Consider the following 27784-nt stretch of genomic DNA (forward strand, 5'->3'; position numbering starts at 1 on the left):
CTTCACTCTTTGACCATTAACGGTAAACTCAGTCCCATCTTTCCCAAGTAGGGTCACTGCTCCATAAGGCATAATCTCCTTAATTTTGAAGTCCCTGACCGTCTCAACTTGAGCTTCCCGGGGAACAGCCGAAGCTTCGAGTTGAACAGAAGGACTTTGTCTCCAGCTCTTAAATGCTTACGTTGGATCTTTTTGTCATGAAAGACTTTGGTTCTCTCCTTGTAGATCTTCAAATTATCATAAGCCCCTAACCGAATTTCATCGAGTTCGTGGAGATCCATTACTCTTTTTTCTTGAGCGGTCTTTATGTCTAAATTCAGGTTTTTGGTTGCCCAGATCGCTTTATATTCTACCTCAACTGGTAGGTGACAATTTTTTTCATAAAGAATCTGGAAAGGAGTTCGCCCAATCAGTGTTTTGTAGGCTGTCCGGTAGGCCCATAATGCATCATCTAACTTGAATGATCAATCTTTTTTTTTTTGTGATTCCCATGATCCTAGCCAATATTGCTTTGATCTGTTTATTACTCACCTCCACTTGGCCGCTGGTTTGCGGGTGGTAAGCTGTTGCGACTTTATGCTTGACTCCATGCTTCTTTAACAAGCCGTCGAAAACTCTATTAATGAAGTGGGTTCCTCCATCGCTGATTACTACTCTTGGGATTCCGAATCTTGGGAAAATGATGTTTTTGAACATCTTGAAAATGACCTTGTGGTCATTTCTCGCGCTGGCGATTGCTTCGACCCATTTTGAGACATAGTCGACTGCTACCAGGATGTACATATTTCCATTTGAGAGGGGCTTGAAAGGTCCCATAAAATCTATTCCCCAAACATCGAAAACTTCGACTTCTAAAATTGGTTGTTGAGGCATCTCATTCCTCCTACCGATGTTACCCATTTTCTGGCATGGATCACACTTGGTTATGAAGAGCTGTGCGTCCTTGAACATGGTTGGCCACCAGAGACCAGCTTGAAGTATATTTTGGACGGTTTTGAAAGTAGCAAAATGACCTCCATAGTCAGACCCATGACAATGCTCTAGTACCCCTCAGACTTCTTCCTCTACTATCATCGTCTGAACAGGCCATATGTCCCTTTTTTGTACAAGTAAGGCTCATCCCAGTAATAGTTGTACATATCCCTGAAGAATTTCTTCTTTTTGTGAGCATCGTAATCCTTAGGAATTTCCCCGCAAACCATGTAGTTCACGAAGTCAGAGTACCAAGGTAGCTTAGCTGACTCGATTGGCATGAATTCGACCAGCCCTGTTGACTCGGGGATAGAGTGAGCTATCGTGTGCCTGATCGTGTGGCTCATTTCTTCCAAGAAGTCGATGTGCATTAGTCTCTCTTCGGGCATCGAGTCATCTATTGGAAGTGGATCCTCAATTCTCATTCTAGACAAATGGTCTGCCACTCCGTTCTCGATTCCTTTCTTATCCAAAATTTCTATGTCGAATTCTTGCAGAAGTAGTATCCATCTGAGGAGCATAGGTTTGGTGTCCTTTTTTGAGTAAATGTACCTTGAGGCGGCATGATCTGTGTAAACAACCACTTTCTATCCGACCAAGTAACTCCAGAATTTCTCAAACGCAAAAACTACAACAAGGAGTTCCTTTTCAGTTGTTGCATACCTTGTCCGGGCATCGTCCATGGTTCTGCTGGCATAGTGGATCACATGGAGCTTTTTATATATCCTTTGGCCAAGTACCGCCCCTACTGCGTAATCTGATGCGTCACACATGATCTCGAAAGGATAATCCCAATTAGGATCTTCAACTATCGGTCCGCTCACCAAAGCTTCCTTTATCTTGTTGAAGGCATCTAAACAATCCTTGTCGACGATAAATTCTGCTTCCTTGCAGAGTAGTCGCGTTAATGGTCGGGCGATCTTAGAGAAGTCTAGAAATAAATCGCCTGTAGAATCTTGCATGACCTAGGAAGCTTCTGACGTCTTTCACCGATTTAGGAGGTTGCAGTTGAACCATCACTTCTATTTTTGCCTTTTCAACCTTTATCCCCTTTTCTGTGATCTTGTGGCCTAGGGCTATCCCTTCCTGAACCATAATGTGGCATTTTTCCCAATTTAGCACTAGATTGGTGGTAGTAGGTTTTTCACCCAGGGTATCAATTCCCTATGCAGTTGTAGTACAAAGGGTTATCAATCCAAATGGTTGTTTATGCTAGCAGGAAGGAGGCAATCAGAACAATGGAAGTCAAGCCAAACAATTATGGGTTTTATCTAACAATCCTAAAATAATAAAAGAAAAGAGTATAAACAAAGAACTACATGACCTAAGCACTCGATGCACGCATTCGAGTACAGGATCGGGTGGGGGGATCGAGTAAGCAAATGAAATGTGAACAACTCGAGGGGTTACTCGATGCAGGGTATCGTGTACCTAATCGGGTAAGAGATTGAGTGATGAATGAAAATGCAAGCAATTAAAATACGAAAGCTTCTAAGGATGGGGTAATCGAATCCTCAGTGTTCCTAACCAGTACAGATGCCTTACATGCCTCAAGCAAATATTTCCTAGACAATGAATCTCTAAAATCTTGTTAAAATACTCTCGTGATAGAAACAATCAACCTTGATCACACCCTTACCCAACTCTCGTTGGAGAAACATGACCACACAAGCATTAAGATACGATTCATTATTGTCAGTAAACCCCTTACTCATCTAATCTCTTAGGCTAAGTGAGTAAACCTCTAGCATTGGTTGATTCAAGCATCTCATCTACACCTCTCGGTGGTAAAACACCTTAGATCTAATCTCATCCTCTCGGTCTGTTGACAGCATTAAGAACACCAATCTAGAAGGAAATGTATTAAACATATTCAATCAACTAAGACATCCTAACCGATCAAGAACACAAAATCATCTATCCCATCCCTAGAAACTTTACTTCACTACTCGGAAATCATAGCAAGAAACAAAACAACAAATATGAAGGAAAATTGCATTATATTAAACGATAAATTAGAGGGATAAGAGTACAAGAAAGAAATATAAAGAAAATGATTAAAAGTTATGAAATAAAATCCAAAACAAAAGGGAAAAGTGTTTGAGTCGCTCAGTTCTCTCACAGAAGCTCTCGCTCTCTGGTTTGAGGGTCTGCGGCGTGCTCCTTTGCAAGGAAGAGGAGAAGGGGTTTATATATGGAAACCCCTTTGACCTAGCTTCCCAGTCATGCCCGAGGGTCTACACGATGTGGTACACGAGGATGTGGTCGAGTTCGTCCTCGGGTAGATTCTCGGGTTGTTCTTCATGCTCTTGGATCCTCCTCGATCGTGTTGGGGTTCAGACTTTTTCTTCCAGCTTGATGGCTCCTTCGGGTACATGCTCAGGTTTGTCCTTGTTTTTTCCCATTTGAGGCTCTTAAGCACCTGTTTTCATCGAAAATATGCAAATGCAAAAATACAACACCCTAAATGGCCTAAAAGTGAATTCCTACAGTTAATGAACTAAAAATGCTAAGTTAAGGGTATGAACAATGCAAAATATGGACAAAAAAGGATGCTAAAAACATGTAAATTAGAGAGTTATCAGACCCCCAAACTTAAATCTTGCTAGTCCTCTAGCAAGGAAGTAGGAGGGTGCAGTTTGAAAATGGAGACTCATAACCTTTATATGCTAAGCGAAGGATTCAAGCTATAATCCTTAAAGATAGTTTAATGGTGCTAAGATCAATCAACATACTTACAAATATTTTTCTATGCTTATTACCATGCATCGATCTAGTTCAACCTCCATCTAAAAGTAAAGAACATCTCTTTCACATTCAATTAAGTGTTTGGCGAATTCTTCAAATGGAAGGTGAATCAAGCTCAATCGGTTTCAAGGGTAAGGCTTTTTAGTAAGGTGGTTTCAAACAAATTCTTTGGGTGGTTTTCTCTCAAAAGAAGGAATGCTAGACAGTTGTGAAATCTATCTAAGATTGAGAACAATTTGGGCATACAAAGCTTAACTCTTGATAATCTACCCTTTTCTCATTCACTTTCTTTCTCTTTTTTTTTTTTTTATCAAACCCCTAGAATTATACTACCCACATCCTTGATTTTAACTCTTCTTTTTTTTTTTACTCCCTAAGGTTTAAACTTTAAACTTTTAGCTCTCTTCTCTTTTTTTTTTCTTTTCTTTCTTTGCTAAACTCCTAATATGTATATATATATATATATATTTTTTCTTTCTTTCTAGGAGTCTATAGCAAACACTTTTTCTCTTATTATTTTTTTTTACTTAGAGACTTAAAGCTAATTGATTCTAACCGTAGGGACTTCTTTTTTTTTTTTTTATATATTCCTCAACCCAACCCTAAATAAACATACTATCCACCTATCTTTCAAAACCGAATCTATTAGGTAGTTCAAATTCTAACTTAGCTAAATCAAGAGGAAGTTCTTTGTCGGTCTCAATACTCTCAAGGTTTCACAATCTATAACACAATGAAAAATGCCTCACTCAACAACTCACAACAAGGTTTGGGTTCATGGGTAGGACAAATAAATTGGGTTAAACGAAAAAAGATTGGTAAAATGGAGATGTTCCATAAGCAAGACAATTAAATCCAATTGTTACCATGAGCAAGTATTCAAGTTCCATAAGCAAGACAATTAAAGTTCAAATTAAATCCAATAATATAGAGATGTTCCAGAGTTCAAACAAGTGGAGGAAGCATTCAAAAGACACAAGGTTCTAAGCAAAGATTTTTCATTTTTTTCCCAAGATTGATCTAGCAACAATGAACTGTGATTAAGGGCTATAGCTTCAATCTTAAGGTTTGATTTTAAACAAGGTAATTTTAATCATTGTCCCCTAAGATGCATATGCAACAATCCTATATGAAACAAACTAGACTCAATCCTAATATGTAAATGCAACTACATGAACACCTTTTATTATTATTTTTTTTTTGGGTTTTTCGATGCACATAGATGCAGACTCAAATGAATAAAACTAGCATGCAAAAATTTGAAATAAGAAAATTAATAAAATAAAATATAATGTTAAAAATATTCTAGGACTCTCCCCCAAACTTAAATTACACAGTCTCCGTGTAAATAAAAGCTGGAAAGAGATTCCAAAAATCACACAAAATGAAAGAAACTAAATGCAATGTTATTTACAAAGATCGGATGAATTGGGTACCTCATGGGTTGGTGAAGAAGGAGGTTGCAGCAGCCTCACTCGCCAACGTGTATCCAGGGTCGTCTCCGGCTTCAGCAGGTGCCGGTGTTTGTTCGTCAGAGAGCTCGGTGATATGCACGGATGACTTACTCGGACCAGCATCCGAGGGATTGATCGAGGGGGGTACCACGTAGCTCATCGGGTAGGGCATAGGGTAGTGTGATGGGTATGGCGGAAGAGGTCCAGAATGATAACCCGTATAGCCACTCGTAGGGTGCATCGGGTATGGCATCTGGTAAGGCGGAGGGAAAAATCCTGAGTGATCACCCGATTGTGTGCTCGATCGGTGCATCGGGTAGTGCATCGTGTATCCCATCGGGTTAGGCATCAGATAGGCGTCTGAATGGCTTTTCCGCGATGCTTTTGGTCGGGTGACATCTCCCTCTGCTTGGGGTTCGTATGATGATGCTCGGTAGGGCTCTAGAGGTGGCAGTCCTCGAGTTTGTCCTAGCGGTCCGCTCCTCCTCATCCAAGTTGGTGCGTATGCCGAGTTAGGAGTTGAGGCACAGCTTGCCTTGTCTTGCAGCTCCTTGATCTGACCTCCCATAGTCTTCACCGAACCGGTGAGATCCTTCACCTTTCTCACCAAGTACTTGTTCATTCTTCAGCCATCCGATTCTCTTGTGGGCTTCCCTCACCCCAACTGGTTGCTTTTGAGAGCACACATACTCCTCAAAATCGAAATCTTCCGAGCTATCTCCCTGTCTTTGAGCGGTTTCCTCTTTCTTCTCAGCTTCGGACTCCTCTTCCGGGTTGTACAACTCCTCCAAAGGCGGTGCAAAGTCGATGTTGTCTCCTAGCCGAACCTTAGTGCATATTACATTGGGTAGGATCATTTGGGCGGCTCTGGCGGTTGGGTGGATGAACTTGAAGAGCGTCATGTCGTTAGGCCTCTCATAGGCCAAAAATCTCGCCAGTACGAGGTAGTCTACGTCTAACCATCTCGGATTGTGTACCACTCCTTTCAAGGGCACATCGCATGCCACCAAGATCGGTGTGACCAATCCTCCAATGGAGATCTCTCCGCCTCCTTCTCTTCTCTTAACGGCCCATGACTTTAGGTAGAGGAAATGATCGAGCAGCACAAACACCATGCTAGTATCCACGACATCTCCAACTAGCGGTGTACCATCCCTAGCATTGTCCAAAACTCCACACAATGCAACATCCAGCAGGTGGAGCTCGTGGTCATTCACATTGTCAGTCTCCTTTCTAGCTAAAAGAGTGCATGCGAGGGACTTGTGAAAATACCTCAAGACAGGGCTCCTTATTTGAGCGGATTTGGAGCTTGTGGACTTGTAGGGGAGCTTGTCTCCTATTGTCAGCCATAGGGACCTCATTTCCTCCTTGCTAACCTCCATTCCTTCTCCATTACCAGCGTTGAAACCATTTAGCTTCTCCATCTCCTTGAAAGTGAGCCGGTACTCTTTGTTTCTCACGGAGAAGGTGATGAACCCGATCCCCCCATCAGGTAGCAGGGTCGGGTGGTCCTCAAAGTAGTGCAGCTTCAAAATGGAGAGAAAGTGGACGTCTCCTCCTCATAGGCTTCAAGGTGGGATCGCATCATTTGGCCCATTTGGCACAAGTCAAACAAGAACTCAATATCTCTAGCGATCCCCAACTACTTCATGGTCTCACGATGAGGGTATCGGGTACCAACGAAGCTCATCTTTCAGAAGACTTTCAAGAGTCTTACCGGAGTCTCCACCTGCTTTTGCTTCAGCCTCCGCGAGGCTTGGCGTGTTCTCTCTCTCTGCTCCTCTTCTCTCTCTTGGTTCTCCTCCTCTTCTTGTTGATCCTCTTCCTCAGCTGCTCTCTCAGCTACCTTCTCAGCCTTTTCTGAAGCCGGTCTCTTCCCTCTTGCAACCGCAGCTCTGCTCCTTGATCGAGAGGTTTGGATCTCCCCTTGCTCTTCTCCACCAGCATCCGAATCGACCTCCATGGGGTCGGTAAGCGTTCTTTCGGACGTAGACATGTCCTTACGCCGAGGAGATCGGCCAATAGCACTCGCCATTGGACTCGGTGAGCGAACTCGGTGGTCTACTCGATCGGTTGCTCGAGCACCGGATCGGGTGACGGATCGGCTTGAGCATCGGGTTGTGGAAGTAAAACGTCCAGCCTACAGTTGGGAATGCAGAACGTTTCCTCTCCCTTGTGACACTCGAGGTTCAGCGGTATCAACTCCGGTTGTAGCAGCGGCGGAGGTTGATCTTCATGTTTGAATCCTTGAGAAGAAAAAGCTAAGCCTCGAGGTTAATAAGGTTAGTTCCCAAAGAAATCGAATGAGACTTGAGATCAAGAGAGAGTAGAAGCTATGGAAACTTAAAGCTTTAGGGTTGAGAGAAGACTTATCGATGATAATGAGGGAGAAGGGTTTCGAAACCCTTAAATAAGGTAGGGTTGGTGGTTGGGCTTCGCCGAGAATGGGCTTGCTTGTGGAGTTCGGACTCCACTCGCCACCCGAGCAGGGACACGATCAGGCGCGTCGAGTACGGTGTCGGGTTGACCCTCAGGTTTCTCAATTTTCCTTTCTAACTTTTCCATTTTTTTTTTAAATTTGCAAAAAGAGAAAAATAAATAAAACAAATAAACTAGAATTAAAAGATACCTTTGGGACTTCCTCCCAAGTGAGCTTGTTTAGAGTCACTAAGCTTGACTCTTCATGCTCCTTAAGCATGGGTTCTTTCAGGGAGAGGTTCTGGAATCCTCTCCACTGTAGCAGGCTGGTTCAGCTGATTCTCCAGGTTTTGTCCAGGTTCCAAGGCAAATGCGGTGTTGACTTCCACAAGATGTTTGACTTTTCTCTGCTTTGTTGTAGCGGAAAAAGCTTGACCATCAATGGTCGGCCTCTTAATCCCCTTTTTCACATCAAACTCCATCTTGAAGTGCTCACTATGCTCAATTCTGATCTTTCCTTTCTTCACCTCAATCACAACGCCTACTGTTGCCAAGAATGGCTTTCCTAGAATTAGTGGATCGTCTGGTTCCTTGTCCATATCAAGGATCATGAAATCAGTAGGAACTTCCACCCTTCCAATCCTGAGTGGCAAGTCTTCTAGGTTCCCAATAGGATGTCTGACTGTTCTATCAGCTAGAACCAAATACAGACTACTTGGTTTAAAAATGGTGAATCCCATCTTGTTGGCAACTGACAGTGGCATAATTCTAACTGAAACTCCAAGGTCGCACAAGCAATTCTTGAAAATTCGGAGTCCTATCGAGCATGGCAAAGTAAAGGAGCCAAGATCCTCTAATTTTTTCTCGATTTGCAGCTCAGGATCTAAGCACAATCCACTACTGAGAATTTCAAACCCAATATCCTTGACAGCCTCCTTAACCTCATTCTCCAGCCGAGCTGCCTCCTTGGCGGATTCCTCTAGAAATTCGTGTGGTGGAAGAAGCTTAGGAGGTGGAGTTCTACGCTTGGCCATAAGCTCTGCAAGCGCCTCCAGTTGGATGTCAAGTGCAGCATTGAACCTTTCCTCTAGTTCCCCTTCTGCTGCTACAGGTGGTTGAGGCTGACCTCTCGTTTCAACATCTACTTGATGAATCATCCGATCACCCTCATCGGGTAGGTCATCGGGTTCTGCTTCGGGTGGTTCTTCGATTTGTGATCCCCCAACCAGTGCTTCATCATCAACTCGATCAGTCTCCTCGGGTGAAGGCTTGGGTTCATACTCGGATATGTAGTACTTGACCTCATTTATCATTGAGTGATACCTATCCTCCCCATCTTGAACATCACTGTCCTCAGTGAGGTAATCCTCATAGTCATCATCAAGGAAGATGGCTTGGGCAGTGACGTAATCCTTAGGGTTTTGAACTGCTTTTCCTGGGAGTTGGTTGATCTTTGGAGCCGGTTGGTTGTTGTGGTGGCCTTTTAGGTATCTAACCTTAGTATTGAGCGATTCGTACTTTGTGTTCAAATCATTGTATACTGAGTCGATCTTGTTGCTCATCTCTACGAACCGTTTTGCGATGTCCATAGATGCTGAAGCCTGATTCTGAATCATTTGCTGAAGTAGGCCGCGTAACTCAGATTCTTGTGATTGGTTTTGCGGACCTTGAGGTTGTTGAAATCCAGGTGGTTGGTTGTAGTTGCCAGAGTACTGCTGCTTAGGTACATAGCCTTAATTGTACTGGACGAAAGGCTTCTGTTGTACCTGGTTCCCTTGAACCGCAGATGGGTAAGTTTGGTCCTGAGGATTGGCAACATTTGGGTTCCGAGAAGACAGATTCGGATTGGGCTTGTAGTTGTTGTACCCTTTGTTGTAACCTCCCTGATTGTTGATGTAGTGAACATCCTCTATTTGTACATTCTCCCCATCTTGTTGTAAAAACTGCTCTTCCTCTGATATTGCATGAACATGCTGCTGCTGGTTGAGGAGCTTGTCGAGCTTGTCAATGAGGACTTTCATGTCCCTCTTGTAATTGGCATCTTCCTCTCCCGTAGATCGCACAGAGCGATCATATTCCTCATTGTAATTGCCATCAGATTGAGCCAAGTTCTCCACTAGGTCCCAACCTTCATCAACATCCTTGTTGAGGAATTACCATTGCTTGCGGTGTCCAGCAACATCCGTATCTTGGGGACCACTCCTCTGTAAAGTGTACTCAGCAATGAAGCATTGCTGAAACCATGATGAGGACATCTGTAGTGTATCCCTTGAAACGTTCACTGAACGTTTTATTGTTCTTCTGAACAAAGCTGGAAATGTCATTTCGCAGCCTTGCGGTTCTGGAGTTGGAAAAGAATTTGGCCAGGAATGCCTTCTTGCACGCTTCCCAAGTGGTAATGGATTCCTTGGGCAGTGATTTCTCCCAGATGTGTGCTTTGTCTCCCAAAGAGAATGGGAAAAGCCTGAGTTTGAATCCGTCCTCACTAACTCCATTTATCTTTGTGAGGCTACAGAGCATATCAAATTCATCCAGATGATCCAATGGGTCCTCTATTGGCAATCCATGAAACTTATTACTCTGTATCATCTGGATGAGACTACTCTTGATCTCAAAATTGTTGTTCTGGACAGCAGGTGGCACAATGCCATTCCTTTGAGTGTGAGTAGATGGAGCATCTCCTGCTCCTATGTTGGTCCTTGATTGAGGAGCTGGTGGACAGTTTTGATTGTTCATTGTCTCCTCAATGATTGCTGGTTGCGGTTGAACTTGTTGTTGTCTGAGTAGCCTTGGTCTGTCGATGTTATCAATGAAAGGACTCAGGTTCTGGCTACCTTTGGATCGTGTTTGCATGCCAGGAAAGGAACCAAGTGTGTACACGAGGGTCTACTCGATCCAGGCGATCGAGTGACGGGTTGGGTGGGTGCTCGGGTTGTACCTAAGATTGTAAAGAAACAAGAACGAAAGCAAACAAGTCAGACTCCGAACCAATATAAACAAAAGAACTTGATCTAGCAAGTGCTGAAATCCTAAACGTAGCAAAATAAAATCAACCAAATGGCAACGACACCAAATTGATAATAGGTTTTTCACCCAGGGTATCAATTCCCTATGCAGCTGTAGTACAAAGGGTTATCAATCCAAATGGTTGTTTATGCTAGCAGGAAGGATGCAATCAGAAAAATGCAAGTCAAGCCAAGCAATTATGGGTTTTATCTAACAATCCTAAAATAATAAAAGAAAAGAGTTTAAACAAAGAACCACACGACCTAAGCACTCGATGCAAGCATTCGAGTACAGGATCGGGTGGTGGTGATCGAGTAGGCAAATGAAATATGAACAACTCGAGGGGTTACTCGATGCAGGGTATCGTGTACCTGTTTGGGTAAGAGATCGAGTGATGAATGAAATGCAAGCAATTAAAATACGAAAGTTTCTAAGGATGGGGTAATCGAATCCTAAGTGTTCCTAACCAGTACAGATGCCTTACATGGCTCAAGCAAATATTTCCTAGACAATGAATCTCTAAAATCTTGTTAAAATACTCTCGTGATAGAAACAATCAACCTTGATCACTCCCTTACCCAACTCTCGTTGGAGAAACATGACCAAGCAGGCATTAAGATCCGATTCATTATTGTCAGTAAACCCCTTACTCATCTAATCTCTTAGGCTAAGTGAGTAAACCTCTAGCATTGGTTGATTCAAGCATCTCATCTACACCTCTCGGTGGTAAAACACCTTAGATCTAATCTCACCCTTTCGGTTTGTTGACAGCATTAAGAACACCAATCTAGAAGGAAATGTATTAAACATATTCAATCAACTAAGACATCCTAACCGATCAAGAATACAAAATCATCTATCCCATCCCTAGAAAATTTACTTCACTACTCGGAAATCATAGCAAGAAACAAAACAACAAATATGAAGGAAAATTGCATTATATTAAACGATAAATTAGAGGGATAAGAGTACAAGAAAGAAATCTAAAGAAAATGATTAAAAGTTTTGAAATAAAATCCAAAACAAAAGGGAAAAGTGTTTGAGTCGCTCAGTTCTCTCACAGAAGCTCTCGCTCTCTGGTTTGAGGGTCTGCGGCGTGCTCCTTTGCGAGGAAGAGGAGGAGGGGTTTATATATGGAAACCCCTTTGACCTAGCTTCCCAGTCCTGCACGAGGGTCTACACGATGTGGTACACGAGGATGTGGTCGACTTCGTCCTCGGGTAGATTCTTGGGTTGTTCTTCATGCTCTTGGATCCTCCTCGATCGTGTTGGGGTTCAGACTTTTTCTTCCAGCTTGATGGCTCCTTCGGGTACATGCTCGGGTTTGTCCTTGTTTTTTCCCATTTGAGGTTCTTAAGCACCTGTTTTCATCGAAAATATGCAAATGCAAAAATACAACACCCTAAATGGCCTAAAAGTGAATTCCTAAAAGTTAAGGGTATGAACAATGCAAAATGTGGACAAAAAAGGATGTTAAAAACATGTAAATTAGAGAGTTATCAATTGGTTTCTACGCACCTTTTGAGCACCTTACAGAGGTTTGAAAGACAGGATGAGAAAGAGGCTCCATATACTGAAAAGTCATCCATGAAGACCTCCACCATCTCTTCAATTAAATCTGAGAAGATGGACGTCATGCATCTTTGGAAGGTTGCAGGAGCGTTGTACAAACCGAAGGGCATCCTCTTGTAGGCAAATGTACCAAAAGGGCAGGTAAACTTCATTTTCTCCTGGTCGGTGCCCGTCGAGGACACAGTAGTAGGGGTGGTTAGAGAGCCTTTCCAGTATCTGGTCTATGAAAGGCAGAGGAAAGTGGTCTTTCCTAGAGGTTGCATTAAGCTTCCTATAGTCAATACACATTCGATGACCTGTTATAGTCCTCGTGGGAATTAGCTCATCTTTCTTTTTTATGACGACGATGATTCCTCCTTTCTTCGGAACGCAGTGCACCGGGGACACCCAAGTGCTGTCAGAGATGGGGTAGATAACTCCAGCATCGAGCAACTTCAGAATTTCCTTTTTCACCACTTCCTTCAGGTTCGAGTTTAGCCGGCGCTGAGGTTCTACACTGGAGTACGATTCATCCTCTAGGTTTATCCGGTGGGTGCAGAGATCATGGGATATACCCTATATGTCGTCTAGAGTGTAGCCTATTGCCCCTCTATAATTTCTCAACTGAGTGCAGAGAAATTTCAGCTCTTTTTCAAGAAAGCTAGAATTAACGATAACCGGATAAGTTGAGTTAGGTCCCAAGAAAGCGTACCTTAGCCCAGACAAGAGAGGTTTGAGTTCTACTTTGGGCGCCTTTGACTCGGACCAGTCATCGGAGGCTTGTAGGTGGGATTCGGAGTGATGCTCGATCACCTTGCTCAATGTGTTGGTCGTGGTAGTGATCGGGTTGGTGACCTGGTGGTCTGGTGTTGAGCAGCTGCACAACATGACGCATGAGGTAACTACCGAGTTGCTCAAGCTTTGGTTGTCCATCATCATCTTCTCCTCTTCACCCTCCCCCAAATCTTCACTTAACTCCGGTTCGATGACTTCCCGATAGGTATTGAGCAATTCCTTATAGAGCTCCGTTTCTTGGTGTATGAATCCCTCCTCGCTATCTTTTGTTAGCGCTGTTTGTAAACAGTCCCCGATTTTTACTTCCTCAAACGTCTCCTCACGCAGTTTTTTTAGTTCCTCTATCCAAAAAGTTTATCTCGCGATTGTGGGCTTTTCATAGTTTTCCGAATATCAAATTGCATAGTGAGGTCTTCCCCGAGGTTCAAATCAAGCTTCCCGTTCTTCACATCTATCATTGCTTCTGCGGTGGCTAAAAATGGTCATCCGAATATAAGCGGATCCCTTGGTTCAACATCCATTTCCAAAACCACGAAGTCGGTTGGTACGTCTACCGATCCTACCTTGACCGACATGTCTTCCAACACTCCACTTGGCAACCTTGTAGTTCGGTCTACGAGAACTAGTTGTATATCAGTGGGTTTGAATTTCTCAAACCCAAGGCGTTTGGCTACAGTTAGAGGCATTAAGCTAACTGATGCCCCCAAATCGCAGAGACATCTTCCGAACTTCAAAGGGCCAATCGAGCAAGGTAATGTGAACGACCCCAGATCGCTCAGTTTCTTAGGTGCAGCAGTCCTTTGGATTATGACACTGCACTCGTGATTGAGTATGACCATTCCTTTGACTTTCTTGATCTGTTCTATCACCTGCATCCTTCAGGAACTTCTGGTAGGGAGGTATGCGGAGCTCGATTTACTGCATCTGTTTTTCGAACAATGCTTTGTACTTCTCAAGAAGTTCCTTGCGAAACCGTCTAGGAAATGGCAAGGGTGGCTTGTAAGGTGGAGGGATGATACGTCTCTCTTTCTGTTTTTCTCCTCCTGGTTTGTCTATGGGTGGTGAGATTACGGAACGTCAACCCAATCATCAGTCCGAGTGGGGTGGTGAGATTACGGAATGTCAACCCGATCATCGATTTGATTTGTGGGATGGTTTGGTGGGTGAGTAGGAGTGAGCGGCTCACGGAGATCCTCCCCATCTAAATCATTGCTGTCCACAAGAATGGTAGGTGGTGCCTCCCGAGGTGGTAAATTGCGTCCACTCCGTAGTGCTATCGCGAGTGCAGACTCTTGACTCGTTGAAGTCGAAACCGATTTATCTGTGAACAGCTGAATACGAGAGCTTAAAACATCAAATATGTGGTGGAGTTGATGATAATTGGTCGATAACCGTCTTGCAAGGTCATCAAATCATGTATTGATTTGCACCGCCTCAGTTTTTTGAGTGGACAAGACTTGGTGCATCATCGAGATCAAATCGAGGGATGAGGAAGTGTGTGGAATGGTTGGGTTGAGAAACTGATTATTGAGGATGTAGGCAATGTGCCCTACTTTGTGACCTCCGTGGTTGTTGATGTAGTTCACGTCTGCCAACCAAGTAGTCTCCCCATCTTGTTGCAGAAATTTCTCCTCCTCTGAAATGGCATGGACATGCTGCTGCTGGTTCATGAGTTTATCCATCTTGTACTTGGCATCTTCCTCTCCATTGGATCACTCAGTGCGATCGTACTCCTCATTGTAATGCCCATCAGATTGAGCCAAGTTCTCCACTAGATCCCAACCTTCGTCGACATCCTTGTTGAGGAAGTTTCCATTGCTTGCGGTGTCCAACAACATCCGTATATTTGGGACCACTCCTCGGTATAGTGTACTTAGCAATGAAGCATTGCTGAAACCATCATGAGGGCATCTGGTAGTGCATCCCTTGAAACGTTCCCAAGCTTCGCTGAACGTCTCATTGCTCTTCTGAACAAAGCTGGAGATATCATTTTGCAGCCTTGTAGTTCTGGAGTTGGAGAAGAATTTGGCTAGAAACACCTTCTTGCATGCTTCCCAGGTGGTGATGGACTCCTTGGGGAGTGATTTCTCCCAGATGTTTGCTTTGTCTCCCAAAGAGAATGGGAAAAACTGATTATTGCGGATGTAGGCAATGTGCCCTACTTTGGGACCTCCGTGGTTGTTGATGTAGTTCATGTCTGCCAACCAAGTAGTCTCCCCATCTTGTTGCAGAAATTTCTCCTCCTCTGAAATGGCATGGACATGCTGCTGCTGGTTCATGAGTTTATCCATCTTGTACTTGGCATCTTCCTCTCCAGTGGATCGCTTAGTGCGATCGTACTCCTCATTGTAATGCCCATCAGATTGAGCCAAGTTCTCCACTAGATCCCAACCTTCGTCGACATCCTTGTTGAGGAAGTTTCCATTGCTTGCGGTATCCAGCAACATCCGTATATTTGGGACCACTCCTCGGTATAGTGTACTTAGCAATGAAGCATTGCTGAAACCATCATGAGGGCATCTGGTAGTGTATCCCTTGAAACGTTCCCAAGCTTCGCTGAACGTCTCATTTCTCTTCTGAACAAAGCTGGAGATATCATTTCGCAGCCTTGCAGTTCTGGGGTTGGAGAAGAATTTGGCTAGAAACACCTTCTTGCATGCTTCCCAGGTGGTGATGGACTCGTTGGGGAGTGATTTCTCCCAGATGTGTGCTTTGTCTCCCAAAGAGAATGGGAAAAACCTGAGCTTGAATCCATCTTCACTTACTCCATTGAACTTGGTTAGGCTACATAGCCTAACAAACTCATCGAGATGATCCAACGGGTCCTCCATTTGCAATCCGTGCAACTTATTGCTTTGTATCATCTGGATGAGACTACTCTTGATCTCAAAGTTGTTGTTCTAGACAGCAGGTGGCACAATGCCATGTCTTTGAGTGTGTGTAGATCGAGCATCTCCTGCTTCTATGTTGGTCCTCTCTTGAGGAGCTTGTGAACCATTTTGATTATTCATCTCCTCCTCAATTGTTGCTGGTTATGGTTGCTGGACTTGTTGTTGACGTAGTAGCCTAGGTCTGTCGATGTTGTCAATGAGAGGACTCAAGTGGGGGCTACCTTTGGATCGTGTTTGCATGCACATACGGTTGACCGAGTGAGTACACGAGGGTCAACCCGATCCTGGTGATCGAGTGATGGGTCGGGTGAGTACTCGGGTTGTACCTGAAATGCAAGACAAACAAATACGAAAGTAAACAAGTCAGTAACCAACCAAAGTAAATTATAGAACTTGATCTAGCAAGTGCTGAAATCCTAAACGTAGCAAATTAAATTCAACCAAATGGCAACGGCGCCAAATTGGTAACAGGATTTTCACCCAGGGTATCATTTCCCTATGTAGTTGTAGTACAAAGGGTTATCAATCCAAATGATTGTTATGCTAGCAGATGAGATATGATCAGAACTATGCAAGTCAAGCCAAGCAATAAATAGGGTTGATCTAACAATCCTAAAATGATTAAAAGAAAATAAATAAACAATAACCACATGACCTAAGCAATCGATGCAAGCATTCAAGTACATGATCGGGTGGAGTGATCGAGTAAAGATGGAAAGCAAGAACAGCTCGAAGCAGGTGATCGTGTACCTGTTTGGGTAAGGGATCAAGTGATGAATACAAATGTAAACAATCTAAATACAAAAGCTCCTAATGATGGGGTAATCGACTCCTAAGTGTTCCTGACCAATATGGATGTCCTACATGCCTCAAGCAAATAATCCCTAGACAATGAATCTCTAAAATCTTGTTAAAACACTCTCGTGATAGAAACAATCAACCTTAATCACTTCCCTACCCAACTCTCGTTGGAGAAACTTGACAAAGCAGGCAATACAAAGATGTAATCTAAAGATGTAATTTTTGTTCTCTTTTGCTCTGTTTCTTGATCAAGAGATGTCACTATTTGCTCTGTCTCTTGTTCAAAAGATGTCATCATTTTTTCTGTTTCTTGATAAAAATTTCGCTTTCAGCTTAGCTCGCCACATCATTCTCGCAGAAAAAAATTTGTACAAAAACTATGATCCATTTCAAGAGAATGATGAGCTAATGCTAATTTTCTTCAATAGATTATAGACGAAGACAGGCATACAAAAGATGATTAGCATTCTCAGTAGTCGAAAGCATTCAACCCAAGTCATTAAAAGAAGAACAAACCGAAAACACAAAAACAAAAATAGCAAAGAAAAGAGTAACCAGAGGAAGAACAAACGGACGAAGTAACTATAGAAACTGAGGTTATCTAATATTTTTGAAACCGGTAAAAGATCTTCTACCCCGTTTAGTCGACATAGTACTAGATGAGTAGTTGAGGTTATTTGAGATTATTTTGACATTGCATTTGGCTGAAGCTACTCTACGGAGGCTCCGTAACGGAGCTTCCGAAGTTGCTTGCTTACTTCCATCACATCTTCGTCATCTGGTGTATTGTAGTAAAATGTCACTTGTTCAAGATTCGGCATGGTGTCTAGAAAGTACTTGACCTGTTCTATCTGCTCCTCTGTCCCATCGATATCACAGTATTCACGAAACTTCAATATCTTATGAACCGTCACCGGACTTGATGATAATCAATTACGAACGACCATTCCACCGGAATCATCCGACCATTTGCAAAAGCACTGATAACAGGATTTTCACCTAGGGTATCAATTACCTATGCAGTTGTAGTACAAAGGGTTATCAATCCAACTGGTTGTTATGCTAGCAGATGAGATATGATCAGAACTATGCAAGTCAAGCCAAGCAATAAATGGGGTTGATCTAACAATCTTAAAATGATTAAAAGAAAATAAATAAACAATAACCACACGACCTAAGCACTCAATGCAAGCATTCGAGTACAAGATCGGGTGGAGTGATCGAGTAAAGAAGGAAAGCAAGAACAGTTCGAAGGTATGCTCGAAGCAGGTGATCATGTACCTGTTCGGGTAAGGGATCGAGTGATGAATACAAATGTAAACAATCTAAATACGAAAGCTCCTAAGGATGGGGTAATCGACTCCTAAGTGTTCCTGACCAATATGGATGTCCTACATGCCTCAAGCAAATAATCCCTAGACAATGAATCTCTAAAATCTTGTTAAAACACTCTCGTGATAGAAACAATAAACCTTAATCACTTCCCTTCCCAACTCTCGTTGGAGAAACATGACCAAGCAGGCAATACAAACTGATTCATTATTGTCAATAAATCCCTTACTCATCTAATCTCTTAGGCTAAGTGAGTGAATCTCTAGCATTGATTGATTCAAGCGTTTCATCTACACCTCTTGATGGTAAAACACCTTAGATCTAATCTCAATCTCTCGGTCTGTTGATAGCATTAAGAACACCAATCTAGAAGGGAATTTATAAAACATAAACAACCATGCTAAGACATCCTAACCGATCAAGAACACAAAATCCTCTATCCCATCCTTAGAAACATTACTTCACTACTCAGATCTCATTGCAGAAAACATAAAAGCATAGATAAACGAAAATTGCATTATATTAAAAATAGAAGTAGAGTAGAAGAGTATAGAGTAGAAATCTAAAAGAATAACAAAAAGAAGTAAAATAAATCCTAACAAAGATAAAAAAATGTTTGAATCGCTCAAGATCTCTCACAGAAGCTCTCGCTCTCTAGTTTGAGGGTCTGCGGCGTGCTAGGGCGAGTGGAAGAAGAGGGGGGGGTTTATATCTGGAAACCCATTGACCCTAGCTTCCCAGTCCTGCCCGAGGGTCTGCTCGATGGGGTGCACGAGGATGAGCTTGGGTTGCTCTTCGGGTAGGCTCTCGGATTGTTCTTTCTGTTCTTAGATCCTCCTCAATTGGGTTGGTGTTCGGATTGTTCTTCCTGCTCCATAGCTCCTTCGGGTACATACTCGAATTTGACCTTGTTTCTCCCCATTTTTGGCTCTTAAGCACCTGTTTTCATCCAAAATATGCAAATGCAAGAATGCAACACCCTAAATGGCCTACATGTGGATTCCTTCAGTAAATGACCTAAAAATGCTAAGGTTAGGGTAAAAACAATGCAAAATATGGACAAAAAGGGATGCTTAAAACATGTAAATTAGAGAGTTATCAAGCACCCGGTCTCGTTGCGACATCTTTTAGTATAATCGTGATGCAGTCCCTAAAACATAATGGAAACAGTTTCAATAACCCAAACTGTGTGTAAAGCAGGCTATAATAAGTTCTGCAATCGAAAAACAAAAGAAAAGGGGATTAGGGATTTAATGGGTTGTGTATTATGTTTGGGTTATTTTGGATCTATTTCGGGTATCAGGTATTACCCGAATATGATCAGGTATCCGATTTTCTGAGACATTAACCCCGATAAGGTATTTTACACTACCCGAACCCAAACCAAACTGCTTACTTGACCACTAGTCTGAGGATGATATGGAGTAGCGACACGATGTTGAACTCTTTACTTTTTCAACAACTTGTCAAACACTATTAATAATATGTTTACCTCCATCACTTATAACAATACGAGGAAGTCCAAACCGTGGAAAAATAATGGTCTATAACAGCTTTATAACCACATCAGAATCATTCTTAGAACTTGCAATTACCTCCACCCACTTAGAGACATATTTAACAGCTATAACAATGTATTGGTTCTTCGAAGACGAAGGGAATGGTCCCATAAAAGCAATGCCCCAGCAATCAAAAACTTCAACTTCAAGGATGAAATTTTGTGGCATCTCATGTCGCTTACTAATCTGTCCCTTTCTCTGACAAGCATCACAGCAAGAAAAAAAATTCCTGGGCATTTTTAAACATTGTCTGCCACCAAAACCCGGCTTGAAGAAATTTTGACATAGTTTTGAAAGTGGCAAAGTGTCCAACATAATCTGACCCATGGCAATGAAATAGCACATCTGGAACCTCAGACTCAACTAGACATCTCCTATAAACCCCATCAGAACAACGCTTGTATAAATATGGCTCATCCTAGTATAATCTTATAAGTTCTCTCAAGAACTTCTTCTTATCATAGTCTGTGGACTTGTCTGGTTCTACCTCTGCAGCAAGATAATTTTCTATATCAGCATACCACAGTTGATTGGAAGCAGCCACATCCTCATCAATCTCACAAACCGTAACAGCAGAGGACGGGTGTCGACCGACACTGATAGTAATTTCGATCAACACTAAGGAATTGTGTGGATCATTAGTGTTGAGATGAGGATTGGTGGCTCGACATTGGTCCGTCTTGGAAATTATGTCGCCAGGTGGTGTCGATCAACACCGACTGTGTAGTTCGGCAATCTCGACGATTCTTCACCAAATCAACTTGAGAACTATTATCAATGACGTAAAAATTCTCTTATGGAAGAGAATCATGGATTGGAACGTCATCATCTATCCTAATCCGCGATAGACGGTAAACAACTCCTTACTCAATTCTTTCTTGTCCCGTACTTCGATATCATATTCTTGAAGAAAAAGAATCCATCTTAACAACATTGGCTTGACATCCTTTTTCTGCATCAAGTATTTTAGTGTAGTATGATCTGTATAAACTATCACCTTTAATCCAACCAAGTAAGAGCGAAACTTCTCAAAGGCGAACACTATCGCCGACAACCCTTTATTGGTTGTTGCATTCCTCTGAATATCATCAAGTGGTCTACTTGCATAGTAACTACCATGAAGCTTTTTACCTTCCTATGTCCCACCACAGCTCCAACTGCAAAATCATTGGTATCACACATTACCTCAAAAGGAAAATCTCAATCCGGTGGATGTACAATCAAAGCACTCACTAGCTCTTGCTTAATCTGTTCAAAGGCTAAACAACATTCATTTGTAAACTCACACATGACATCCTTACAAAGAAAAGATGAAGGTGGTTTGGTAATCCTGCTGAAATCTTTGATGAAGTGTCTGTAGAAACCTGCATGTCCAAGAAAAATCTTCACTGATTTCACACTGTCTCACAGTTGAAGACATGTCATCACTTTAGTCTTTACACGGTAAACCTCTATACCAGCTTTTGAAACTTGGTGCCCAAGCACAATACCATATCTCACCTTAAAATACCACTTCTCCCAATTAAGAACCAAGCGATTCTACTCACATCTAGCAAGCACTTTACAGAGATTATCCAAACAGCACTTGAATGAAGATCCATGAACTGAGAAACCATCCATCAAGACCTCCATGTATTCCTCAATCATGTATGTGAAGATAGACATCATGCATCTCTGAAAAGTAGCAGGAGCATTACAGAGACCGAAACAAATTATGCGGTATGCAAAAGTACCATAGGGACAAGTGAAAGTTGTCTTCTCAAGCATCTAATCAATGAAAGATAGCGAAAAGTGATATTTCCGAGTTGTACATTCAGCTTTCTGTAGTCGATGCACATCTTGTGTCATGTGATAGTCCGCGTCGGAATCAACTCATTCATATTGTTCTTCACCACTGTGACTCCTCTCTTCTTGGGACAACATGCACTTGACTAACCCAATTACTGTCAGAAATCAGATATATGATTCCAATATTCATCAGTTTCATGATCTCCTTCTTAACAACGTCTTCCAGATTCGGATTCAGCCTCCTCCGATGCTGAATTGATGATTTCGCTCATTCCTCAAGATGAATCTTATGCATGCATAAATCCAGAGAAATACCTGCAATATCATGAAGAGAATAGCCAAGAGCTTTGTGAAACTTTTGCAGCTTACTTAGCAATAACGTGAGCTTTGTGTTGTTTAATGAAGCATTAACAATAACTTAACCCACAAGAAGAGGTTTAGATCATGTGTTTGAGCTTTCTCAATGCTCCAATCCTTGAATGTTTCATCCTTTGCCGAAGTACCAACCAATTCTTCTTGCGAAACCAACTTCTTCACTTGCACATTAACATCTAGAAACTTTACATACCGAGCAGCAATGTCATTTCAATGCCCAGCTTCCTCAGCAGAAGCAATCAATGCTCTCTCTAGTTGATCCTCATGATTCATCTCTGATAGTAGATTTTTCACCCAGGGTATCAATTCCCTATGCAGTTGTAGTACAAAGGGTTATCAATCCAAATGGTTGTTTATGCTAGCAGGAAGGATGCAATCAGAAAAATGCAAGTCAAGCCAAGCAATTATGGGTTTTTGAAACCTATTCTTTTTTTTTTTATGTGTGATGATTGATGATGGAGATGGATGCAAGGTGTTTCAATTACCCTTATGTAGTTGTAGCATAAATGATGTCAAACCAAAATGAGTGTGATGCAAGCAATCAGGATGTGAATACTTATCTAAGTCAAGCCAAATATAAAGGATGTTTGTCACTAACAACCTAATGATGATTGTGGGATGTAGAATATAAAAGCTACTAAGATAAACTGATACAAGACAGGAAATGAAATAGGTGAATGCAGAACAAAAACAAGACCTCTGGACGAGCTCGAGTGGATGGTCGAGTTGGTAAGGGGATGTAAGGAACAGAGCAAATATTGAAACAGAGCAACAGTAAACAAACTACAATTACTTGAACTAGGAAATCAATAAACAAAGAAAGGTCCTGAGGATGGATTCATGGGTTGGGCTTAAACTATGGTTATCTTGATTGAGCAACAAACCTCAATCAATGAGCTAATCTCTAGACAATGATCTTCCAAGACAAGTTAATCCATTCTCATGGCAATAACAATCAAGCTCAGATATTTCTTAGACCCAGCTCTCACTGGTTATTACATATAAGAGCATGCATTAAAATCCAGATCATTATTGTCAAAAATCAAACAAAGCATCTAATCTCTTAGCATGCTCAATGATAATCTCTAGCCTTAGCCTTATCCAGCAACTTAAACATTGGTATGATGTTAAGAAGCCTGAGATCTATCCTCACCCTCTCAGTATAAGGATAGCATAGAGCTTATCTAAGCTAGAAGAGATATGCAACAAACAAGCTTGATCAACCTAAACAACCATAGCCTTTACCTATCCTAATCCATCCTCAAGATCCTAAGCCACTACTTACAATCACAGAACATGATGAACAAAGTGATAAACCCAGAAATCAATGAAACTTGTATTATTGGAAAGATGAGTAAGAGATCTACAATATTGAAGAAGGAATCAAACTCAAATACTCAATACTTAAAAAGTTATAGAACCAACAAGTATCAAAGATTTCTTAGTTTTACAAGGTGTCTAGAGAATCTAAGGAAAAGAAAATGCAAAAGTAAAACAATTCCCAAAAGGGTAAATACTAGGTCTAGAATATTGTATTCTAAAAATCTCTCCTTTTTGGTGGCTGCAGGGTACAAGGCTTATATAGCAAAAGGAAGGGAAACCCTAAAAATGCTAATAGACAAAATAGGAGGGCGGCTTGGTCAACTCGACCACGTGCTCGGTCGAGTGGCTATCTTCTTCTGCTTCTTCCATCCGGTCGAGTCTTTCTCCGCACACGGTCGAGTGTCTGGTCGAGTGGGCGGTCGAGTGGACTTCCGTACCCTGATTCTTCAGCTCTAAATCCCTTGTTTCCTTCACTTGACAGCTTCAATCTTCTTCAGCATTCCTTCCATGCTCCTTAGGATCCAAAATCACCTGTCCATGCAAGAAACTATGCAAATGCAATGCAAACCTACTCTAATGCATAAACAGTTCTAAAGCTATACATTAATGGACAAATGTGATGGAAAATCATGCAAAAGATGTGAATATGTTAAGCGAAAACAGAGTAAAATATATGAACACCAGTTTTATCTAACAATCCTAAAATAATAAAAGAAAAGAGTATAAACAATGAACCACACGACCTAAGCACTCGATGCAAGCATTCGAGTATAGGATCGGGTGGGGGTGATCGAGTAAGCAAATGAAATATGAACAACTCGAGGGGTTACTCGATGCAGGGTATCGTGTACCTGATCGGGTAAGAGATCGAGTGATGAATGAAAATGCAAGCAATTAAAATACGAAAGCTTCTAAGGATGGGGTAATCGAATCCTAAGTGTTCCTAACCAGTACAGATGCCTTACATGCATCAAGCAAATATTTCCTAGACAATGAATCTCTAAAATCTTGTTAAAACACTCTCGTGATAGAAACAATAAACCTTGATCACTCCCCCACCCAACTCTCGTTGGAGAAACATGACCAAGCAGACATTAAGATCCGATTCATTATTGTCAGTAAACCCCTTATTCATCTAATCTCTTAGGCTAAGTGAGTAAACCTCTAGCATTGGTTGATTCAAGCATCTCATCTACACCTCTCGGTGGTAAAACACCTTAGATCTAATCTCACCCTCTCGGTCTGTTGACAGCATTAAGAACACCAATCTAGAAGGAAATGTATTAAACATATTCAATCAACTAAGACATCCTAACTGATCAAGAACACAAAATCATCTATCCCATCCCTAGAAACTTTACTTCACTACTCGGAAATCATAGCAAGAAACAAAACAACAAATATGAAGGAAAATTGCATTATATTAAACGATAAAGTAGAGGGATAAGAGTACAAGAAAGAAATCTAAAGAAAATGATTAAAAGTTATGAAATAAAATCCAAAACAAAAGGGAAAAGTGTTTGAGTCGCTCAGTTCTCTCACAGAAGCTCTCGCTCTCTGGTTTGAGGGTCTGCGGCGTGCTCCTTTGCAAGGAAGAGGAGAAGGGGTTTATATATGGAAACCCCTTTGACCTAGCTTCCCAGTCCTGCCCGAGGGTCTACACGATGTGGTACACGAGGAAGTGGTCGAGTTCGTCCTCGGGTAGATTCTCGGGTTGTTCTTCATGCTCTTGGATCCTCCTCGATCGTGTTGGGGTTCGGACTTTTTGTTCCAGCTCGATGTTTCCTTCGGGTACATGCTCGGGTTTGTCCTTGTTTTTTCCCATTTGAGGCTCTTAAGCACCTTTTTCATTCAAAATATGCAAATGCAAAAACGCAACACCCTAAATGGCCTAGAAGTGAATTCCTACAGTTAATGACCTAAAAATGCTAAGTTAAGGGTATGAACAATGCAAAATATGGACAAAAAAGGATGCTAAAAACATGTAAATTAGAGAGTTATCAGACCCCCAAACTTAAATCTTGCTAGTCCTCTAGCAAGGAAGTAGGAGGGTGCGGTTTGAAAATGGGGACTCATAATCTTTATATGCTAAGCAAAGGATTCAAGCTATAGTTCTTGAAGATAGTTTAATGGTGCTAAGATCAATCAACATACTTACAAATATTTTTCTATGCTTATTACCATGCATCGATCTAGTTCAACCTCCAGCTAAAAGTAAAGAACATCTCTTTCACATTCAATTAAGTGTTTGGCGAATTCTTGCAAATGGAAGGTGAATCAAGCTCAATCGGTTTCAAGGGTAAGGCTTTTTAGTAAGGTGGTTTCAAACAAATTCTTTGGGTGGTTTTCTCTCAAAAGAAGGAATGCTAGACAATTGTGTAAACTATCTAAGATTGAGAACAATTTGGGCATACAAAGCTTAACTCTTGATAATCTACTCTTTTCTTATTCACTTTCTTTCTCTTTTTTTTATCACATCCCTAGAATTATACTACCCACATCCTTGATTTTAACTCTTCTTTTTTTTTTTTTTTACTCCCTAAGGTTTATACTTTAAACTTCTAGCTCTCTTCTCTCTCTCCCTTTTTTTTTTCTTTTCTTCTTTTGCTAAACTCCTAATATGTATATATGTTTGTTTTTTCTTTCTAGGAGACTATAGAAAACACTTTTTCTTTAGAGTTACCATGAGCAAGTATTCAAGTTCCATAAGCAAGACAATTAAAGTTCAAATTAAATCCAATAATATAGAGATGTTCCAGAGTTCAAACAAGTGGAGGAAGCATTCAAAAGACACAAGGTTCTAAGCAAAAATTTTTCATTTTTTTCCAAAGATTGATCTAGCAACAATGAGCTGTGATTAAGGGCTATAGCTTCAATCTTAAGGTTTGATTTTAAACAAGGTAATTTTTATCATTGTCCCCTAAGATGCATATGCAACAATCCTATATGAAACAAACTAGACTCAATCCTAATATGTAAATGCAACTACATGAACACCTTTTATTATTTTTTTTTTCTGGTTTTTCGATGCACATAGATGCAGACTCAAATGAATAAAACTAGCATGCAAAAATTTGAAATAAGAAAATTAATAAAATAAAATATAATGTTAAAAATATTCTAGGACTCTCCCCCAAACTTAAATTACACAGTCTCCGTGTAAATAAAAGTTGGAAAGAGATTCCAAAAATCACACAAAATGAAAGAAACTAAATGCAATGTTATTTACAAAGATCGGATGAATTGGGTACCTCATGGGTTGGTGAAGAAGGAGGTTGCAGCAGCCTCCATACTCGCCAACGTGTAGCCAGGGTCGTCTCCGGCTTCAGCAGGTGACGGTGTTTGTTCGTCAGAGAGCTCGGTGATATGCACGGACGACTTACTCGGACCAGCATCTGAGGGATTGATCGAGGGGGGTACCGCGTAGCTCATCGGGTAGGGCATAGGGTAGTGTGATGGGTATGGCGGAAGAGGTCCAGAATGATCACCCGTATAGCCACTCGCAGGGTGCATCGGGTATGGCCTCTGGTAAGGCGGAGGGAAAAATCCTGAGTGATCACCCGATTGTGTGCTCGATCGGTGCATCGGGTAGTGCATGGCTTTTCCGCGATGCTTCTGGTCGGGTGACATCTCCCTCTGCTTGGGGTTCGTATGATGATGCTCGGTAGGGCTCTAGAGGTGGCAGTCCTCGAGTTCCTCCTAGCGATCCGCTCCTCCCCATCCAAGTTGGTGCGTATGCCGAGTTAGCAGCTGAGGCACAGCTTGCCTTGTCTTGTAGCTCCTTGATCTGACCTTCCATAGTCTTCACCGAAACGGTGAGATCCTTCACCTTTCTCACCAAATACTTGTTCATCCTCTTCAGCCATCCGATTCTCTTGTGGGCTTCCCTCACCCCAACTGGTTGATTTTGAGAGCACACATACTCCTCAAAATCGAAATCTTCCGAGCTATCTTCCTGTCTTTGACCGGTTTCCTCTCGCTTCTCAGCTTCGGACTCCTCCTCCGGGTTGTACAACTCCTCCAAAGGCGGTGCAAAGTAGATGTTGTCTCCTAGCCAAACCTTGGTGCATATTACATTGGGTAGGATCATTTGGGCGGCTCCGGCGGTTGGGTGGACGAACTTGAAGAGCGTCATGTCGTTAGGCCTCTCATAGGCCAAAAATTTCGCCAACACGAGGTAGTATACGTCCAGCCATCTCGGATTGTGTACCACTCCTTTCAAGGGCACATCGCATGCCACCAAGATCGGTGTGACCAATCCTCCAATGGAGATCTCTCCGCCTCCTTCTCTTCTCTTAACGGCCCATGACTTGAGGTAGAGGAACTGATCGAGCAGCACAAGCACCATACTAGTATCTGCAACATCTCCAACTAGCGGTGTACCATCCCTAGCATTGTCCAAAACTCCACACAATGCAACATACAGCAGCTGGAGCTGGTGGTCATTCACATTCCCAGTCTCCTTTCTAGCAAAAAGAGTGCATGCGAGGGACTTGTGAAAATACCTCAAGACAGGGCTCCTTATTTGAGCGGATTTGGAGCTTGTGGACTTGTAGGGGAGCTTGTCTCCTATTCTCAGCCATAGGGACCTCATTTCCTCCTTGCTAACCTCCATTCCTTCTCCATTACCAGCGTTGAAACCATACAGCTTCTCCATCTCCTCGAAAGTGAGCCGGTACTCCTTGTTTCTCACGGAGAAGGTGATGAACCCGATCCCCCCATCGGGTAGCGGGGTCGGGTGGTCCTCAAAGTAGTGCAGCTTCAAAGTGGA

General features: G+C 42.0%; 1 protein-coding gene, 2 non-coding genes and 1 pseudogene across 3 annotated transcripts; 3 read left to right on the forward strand and 1 right to left on the reverse strand.

Moving 5' to 3' along the window:
- The first annotated feature begins 9829 nt into the window (after positions 1 to 9829).
- LOC147937430 (small nucleolar RNA R71) lies at positions 9830 to 9926 on the forward strand (annotated as a pseudogene).
- Positions 9927 to 13426: 3500 nt separating this feature from the next.
- Positions 13427 to 13819, reverse strand: LOC104720707 (uncharacterized). Its single transcript, XM_010438583.1, has one exon. It carries the CDS (start codon positions 13817 to 13819, stop codon positions 13427 to 13429), a length of 393 nt encoding a protein of 130 aa, XP_010436885.1.
- A 1018-nt stretch (positions 13820 to 14837) lies between these two features.
- LOC147937431 (small nucleolar RNA R71) lies at positions 14838 to 14944 on the forward strand. The gene has a single exon (XR_015569766.1). It is a non-coding gene; the product is annotated as a small nucleolar RNA R71 (small nucleolar RNA).
- A 502-nt stretch (positions 14945 to 15446) lies between these two features.
- Positions 15447 to 15553, forward strand: LOC147937432 (small nucleolar RNA R71). Its single transcript, XR_015569760.1, has one exon. It is a non-coding gene; the product is annotated as a small nucleolar RNA R71 (small nucleolar RNA).
- The last annotated feature ends 12231 nt before the right edge of the window (positions 15554 to 27784 follow it).

The sequence above is a fragment of the Camelina sativa genome, chromosome 10 (assembly GCF_030686135.1).
Source record: "Camelina sativa cultivar CO46 ecotype springtype chromosome 10, ASM3068613v1".
Classification (NCBI taxonomy): Eukaryota; Viridiplantae; Streptophyta; class Magnoliopsida; order Brassicales; family Brassicaceae; genus Camelina; species Camelina sativa.